The sequence below is a fragment of the Seriola dumerili genome, unplaced genomic scaffold (genome assembly GCF_002260705.1).
Source record: "Seriola dumerili isolate Sdu_G_001 unplaced genomic scaffold, Sdu_1.0 BDQW01000138.1, whole genome shotgun sequence".
NCBI lineage: Eukaryota > Metazoa > Chordata > Actinopteri > Carangiformes > Carangidae > Seriola > Seriola dumerili.
The window spans coordinates 13,120,782-13,126,781 of NW_019174393.1; the positions used below are offsets into that span (position 1 = coordinate 13,120,782).

Genomic DNA, 6,000 nt, shown 5'->3' on the forward strand with positions numbered 1-6,000 from the left:
TGCAAATACAAAGTCCAAATTCCATTTCTCTAAAAATTCTGTTTTCCTTGTACCTCTTCTTACATCTTCAGCACAAGGGACTAAGGTGGAAGGAAAAGACGTATGGAGGGAAAGATGGATGTTATCAAGGGAAGGGAGATGTACCCACAAGTAAGTAGAGAGATAGACAGGCATAAAGGCAAGTTTTTCATGCATGACCTTAAATTTAGAAACAAATATTGTGTTTCCACATGTACACAACCCACCTACAGGGGCACAAATAAGTGGAAATTACAGAGGTGACTGGGTTGAAATTTCCTCCCTGAGGGGTGAGTGGAAACATGGCAGGTTAATAAACACTTCTCTCCTCTTGTCAAGACACCTGCCACAATGAAATCTGTTCTCCCAATAACCACTTCAATCCACTTACAGCCTGCTCCATACAACAGCTCAGTCAGCCACTGGTCAACTCAAACTCCCTGTAGTTACCTATCTAGCTTTAACAAATGGCGAATGAAAAGCATCAGCATGTCCCTACTCAAAAAATAAACCCCAGAAATGGCCATTTTCATTCAGAGCTCCATTGAAAACTTCTAACACCTGAAAGTAAGTGGTAATATTTATGAAAAGAGCTATACTTTGTAGAAAGTAAGCTTGTTTTTAAGAGTACATTACATGTTCTGATGCTATTCTTTACATCCTTGCACTTTGGTGTTATTCAGTCTACCTTTCTTCTATTTATTTCCTTCATAAGGATTTCTTTAGTCCAGAGCCAGTTTCAACCACAACATCATCTTAAATAGAGGATGAAAAGAGAGGACAGTAGGAGGAGGAGGAGGAGGAGGAGGAGGATGAGGAGGAAGGGGCTTTAGCTCAAGGTCTGATCACTGTTAATGTTAGTGTGGGGATACACACAAGCAGGCTCCATGAGTCATTTGCTCAGCTATGTACTTACACAAAGATACCTCCATCCACCTTTACCTAATCATGTCACTGCTAACACACCAGCTAGGGTATTGCTGATAGTATTTGTTTATAACTGCATACATTAGTCAAGGGTGAGTAGTTTTACAAGCCCAGCGTGTATGTCCTGTACAAGCGTAATACACTGTATCTGAGTGTGTGTCTGTGTGTGTGTTTGTGTGTGTGTGTGTGTGTGTGTGTACTTATGTCTGTCTGAGTAACCTTCTGCTAATGACCTGTAGTAGCTGGAGGTTACTCTTGGCCAAAGAGGTCACACTCGCAGAAACAGCCAATCACAGTCATTTGTGGATCTCAGACTGATAGAGGCCATCTAAAGCCCTTTGCCCTACATCAGTGTTTCTCAATTTTATAACACAAGACAATCATGGAAAGGTCTCATCTGAGGCTGACTGGCTTTTATTTTGGTAGCTGATTTATCTTTTATGTCATTTATTAAGTAAACAAGCCAAACATAGGATGGTTCCGGCTTCTGAAATGTGGGGATTTGCTGCTTCTCTGTTTTATTTCAACAGTAATAGAATATCTAGAATATCTGGTTTTAGACTACTGATCAGATTCTTAGAACTTGAACTTTTTTGGTCCTCTGGGAAATTGTGATTTTCTTTTCTTTGTTTTCTTTATTTCTATTTTTTGCTAGACCAACTGATGAATCAAGAAAATAAGCTGCAATTCTATAATTAATATTTAATGACCAAAACTGACAATATGAAATACATTAATTTAAAATGCCCACTATGGGTCAAACATTTCGTGAAACAATTTCACTGAATTAATTCATTTTTGATACTATTTATGGACAGCATTTTTGTGCGCTGACTGCTTAATTTACTTAAATTCATAATTCAATCTCTAAATATACTGATTTTCATTGTTAGTGGTGGGGTCTGCCATTCCCATGCCGCATTCAAATTATCACAGCAAACAATGCATGCATGTATTGACACATTGACATCAACCTCACTGTTTACTGTTCACTCTCTTTACACTGTGTCAGAGCTATATAAAGCTACTGCTAATGCGCACAGAACACCCTACTGCTGTTGCTCTACATGAAAATTTTCAGCTTGAAAATATAAGGGGTGATTTTTATTGTAAAGAAGTAGCAGTAAACGCAATGTATTTTCCTCCATTGTTAGTGCAAATCGCATTCATTCAAAAATGTACACAAAACAACACAGTCATCTTCAGCATTTTTGAAAACAAACTGTTGCTCTTCTGTTGTATTTTTGAGAAAAGAGCTGTTCAAGGAGTGTTTGCCATAGTATTAAATTGCACTTGCTGTTACCACGGTAACCATGCGTGTTCCCAAATCAACTAGGACTGAAATGTGAAGGATTGTAACTTTGATTTAAGATGTCCACTGTTGGTCAAAAATATTCAAAATACCATACATGAAATAATATTATTATATAATAGCAGTTTAATGAGTGTGATTATAACATTCTGCAAAATAACCCTCCTTCTAGTTGAGCAACCTTAGATCACAAGCGAAGATTACAGACTTAGCATGCAATATCCAGACATTCTTCATTCTTCTATGTACATTAATATCATCTCAGTATCAATTTGATTGGCTTATAATGGGCATTGATTGGTTGGCTAATAAACCTGCATGTTCTCAGCTGTACACCAACACTCTCATCTTACACTATTCAGGTGCATGGCCTCATCATCGTCCCTGGTTATCTACATCTTTAAGAGGACTAGCCTGGTATAGTGGTTCTTTCTACAATTACATCCTATTTCACTGATGGCTATCAGACATGCATGAAAGAGAAGGGGGGGCAGTGGATACACTCAAACAGGCATATACTGTTGAGCACAATAAAGGCTAGAGCGCTCGCACAAGTAGGCCACTTTCTATGCAAGTGTATTTTCTGGGACATAAGTCAGGTTTTGTTTCATAATAACAGAAACTTTGACAATTACTACTTGTTAGGTGGAAATGCTAAACTGTAGTGTTTCCGCTCTGGTAACTGATGCAAACCATGTTTCCTTTTACAGGTGCTCTCACTCAAATGTGCTGCATAAACCACGAAAGACCATCCTGTCACCATCATCATCCATGATACTTAGTTTCTGCAGAAACAAGGCTCACTCTAGCGAGAAACTTGCCTGTGCAGCTATTCTCAACTTCAACAAGGTTCACCAAACACTCAGAGAGACACAGAGAAAGAGGGATTAACAAGACCCTTAAATATCTCATCTGCCAGCACTGACCAGGATGTTCCAATGAGTGGCTGCAACTTTTCTTCAGTTCACTTTCCTGCACTCATGATGAAGTGAGAGGTTACAGATGGTTTAAAAAACAAATAAAAGAATTGAAACAAAGTATGCTGCCTGGTGCCACTGTGAGAAAACAGAAAGATGAATATTTTTCAATTGGCCCACAGGCAACTATTGTATTATCTCTCCCACTAAGCTGCCCAATTACTGCCAAATACAAGTAGCTACTGAGTATCCACATTCTTATTAAGCTGGAACACAATCTCAAGCTTGATATATACATTGTTATTGTAAATGTTTTCATCAAGCCTCTTCTTTTCTTCTTTCTATTTGATGTCAACCCTGGGGAGGGAACGGGAGGAAGGAGGGTGGAGGGTGCAGATGTGATGGACTTTAATTAGACCAATTAGACACATTCTGTTCTGTTTGTAGTCGGAGGCTAAACAAGGGCCTCAAGCACAGAGAAACATGCACAAGTAGAGTCCCAGGCGGTCAACAATTTTGGAGAAAAGAGTAATAAGGAAATGGTAGGAACAAGAAGAATGCATTTGTTTTTATCTAGCCCACTAATGCAACCCTCTGGGCAACGTGTAGTTGGCTGAACAAGAATAAAAGCCAGTCATGGCACGCATTTTTCAAAGCCAACATCATGTTTGGGTTATTTTATGTCAGTGTAGCTTTTTTCCAACATTATAACTCATGTGCATGATGTGTATGGCATTTAACTGGTTATAAACACGACTGATATGCAGTGACAACAAAAAACTTGTCAGTCTCAAACCAGTCTCCATTGGTTCTAAAACATGTCAGAGAACATCTTGAACTTGTAATTATCTTGTGAAGACAGTAAGAATGACCCAAATTAAAGTGTGCCACTGAGGCTGGATTGAGATGATGAATTTAGTCACTTACAGTGACATTAGCAAACATGAAAGTTTAGAAAAAGATCATGCGAGTTTAGTGGCTTTCTGCAGCCTGCAGTGTCTTTGTTGTTTTTACCCTCTAAACTCTGTCCTTGTACTCCTTGCCAGTCATGCAGCATCCCTCCTACTCTGCTGCTATTATTTCACCATGCAGTTATATAAACAAGGATATCAACAATCAATTCTTCCTTAACAACTGGCCAATCTGCCCCCTCTCTCAGTTTGGATGAACAATGGTGGAAGTGTAATCAAATCAGTATCAATTCAGAACAGGAATGTAAAGCCTGTCCCCACTTCTCCACTGAATATGAATAAGGGAGTTAACGTCTGACAGCACCTTTTAGAACACTATCTCAAATCTTAGACGTCAGAGCTTCCTATTGTCCATGAACACACCACACCAATACTTTTCAAATCATTAAGCACTTTCAGGTACATTATTCAACTTGGACCAAACATAAAACGAGGCATGATGTTTCATGTCTAACATCATATATCCATAATTCACCTGTGGTGAACTACAGGTCAAGTTTCATTTAGCTCACGAACATGAATGAAACACTGAACCAGTGGCTGCCTAAAATGTATTTTAAAAATATGAACAAAGTAGCTAGGCTATATCATTATTCAGGGATAGAGTTATTAGTGTTGTCTAGGGCTTCAACACACAGAAAACACGACATGGTGCTATTAAAAAAGCGGCAATGGACGTTATTTTAAAAAACTGAATAGACAGCGGACGACCGTTAGACTTAACGGCTTCATTCAACACTGATACAGTTTGACGTTAGCTAGGCCAAACTACAATGTTGAATACAAATGTGACCGTTAGACAGACGTTTAAATCAAACGGTGGAGTTTGAAGTTAGGCCTGGAGTTAACTGCTTCAATAAACCATCAAATTGTCGGACATGTTATTTTTTATCTGTAACATATGGAGACACAACATGAAAACCAAATAATCCGCATTTAGCATGACCCCGAAGAGACAGACACGATGACATAAAACAATACCCTTCATTATTTCTTTCTCAAACAGTAGACATTTGAATACGGTAAAGGGAGGGGGGAAAAGCGCTCTTACCCAGCACGTAAATCGTAGCAAAGTTTCATGAACACTGAGATTGCCTTTAGTCTGCTTTATCCTTCAGTACACCTGCTGCTCAGGACGTCCAAATTAGCGCCAGTCTCACGGCGATAACTGCTCACTTAGTCCATCCATCCCAACAATATCCGCTCGTTTCTGTTCAGCGACGAGCTAAATGTCGTCTCCTGCTGAGTGCTGAGCAGTTAGACAGGCAGACACTGACAAAAAAAAAAAAATACCAGTTGCGTCCCCCTCCTCTCTGGAGAGAGCTGCCCTGACCAGCGTAGTTGGCCCGGAGCTTGCAGATACCAGCTTTGCCTTCGCCTCTTGTTGATTTCGCAGAAACAGCCAAGGCAGCAGGGCCGAGGAAATTTCGTCAGTGTTCGGTGCCGCCGTCTTAAAGGGGCCGTTAGTAGTGAATGATGCTTCAGACACAGACACCTCTCCTTACCACCGCCCTGTGGCTGCCACTGTCATGTAGTGCTAAATTATAAAACAGGTGGGTAAACAATGGCCTCATTATGATGTAATTAGACATTACTGTGAATCAACCCCAGAGACAAATGATGATATTACTGCGGTAATATTATTCCTACTGACTCATGTGGTGCATTGATTTTAGCCATTAGCTCTTCTATTCAAACATATTTACAAAAATGCTTGAATATGATGTGAAAATGCCCCATTAGTCTCTTTTCCTATTAGTTCCAAATGCTGATTCTGTAATACTCATGAATAATTTTTCTATTTCATTGAAATGGAGCAGTTCTTTTAAAGAAATCCCTCTAAAAATCAACACAA

At 39.4% G+C, this 6,000-nt stretch overlaps 1 protein-coding gene across 1 annotated transcript in view; it reads right to left on the reverse strand.

Annotated features, from left to right (window-relative positions):
• gramd4 (GRAM domain containing 4) overlaps positions 1-5,421 on the reverse strand; it is a 51,326-nt gene extending 45,905 nt beyond the window's left edge. Inside the window, exon 1 of the mRNA XM_022749207.1 lies at positions 5,197-5,421. Within this exon, the coding sequence (XP_022604928.1) occupies positions 5,197-5,225 (29 nt within the window). The 5' untranslated portion in view covers positions 5,226-5,421. The remainder of the gene's footprint in view (positions 1-5,196) is intronic.
• Between the last annotated feature and the right edge of the window lie 579 nt (positions 5,422-6,000).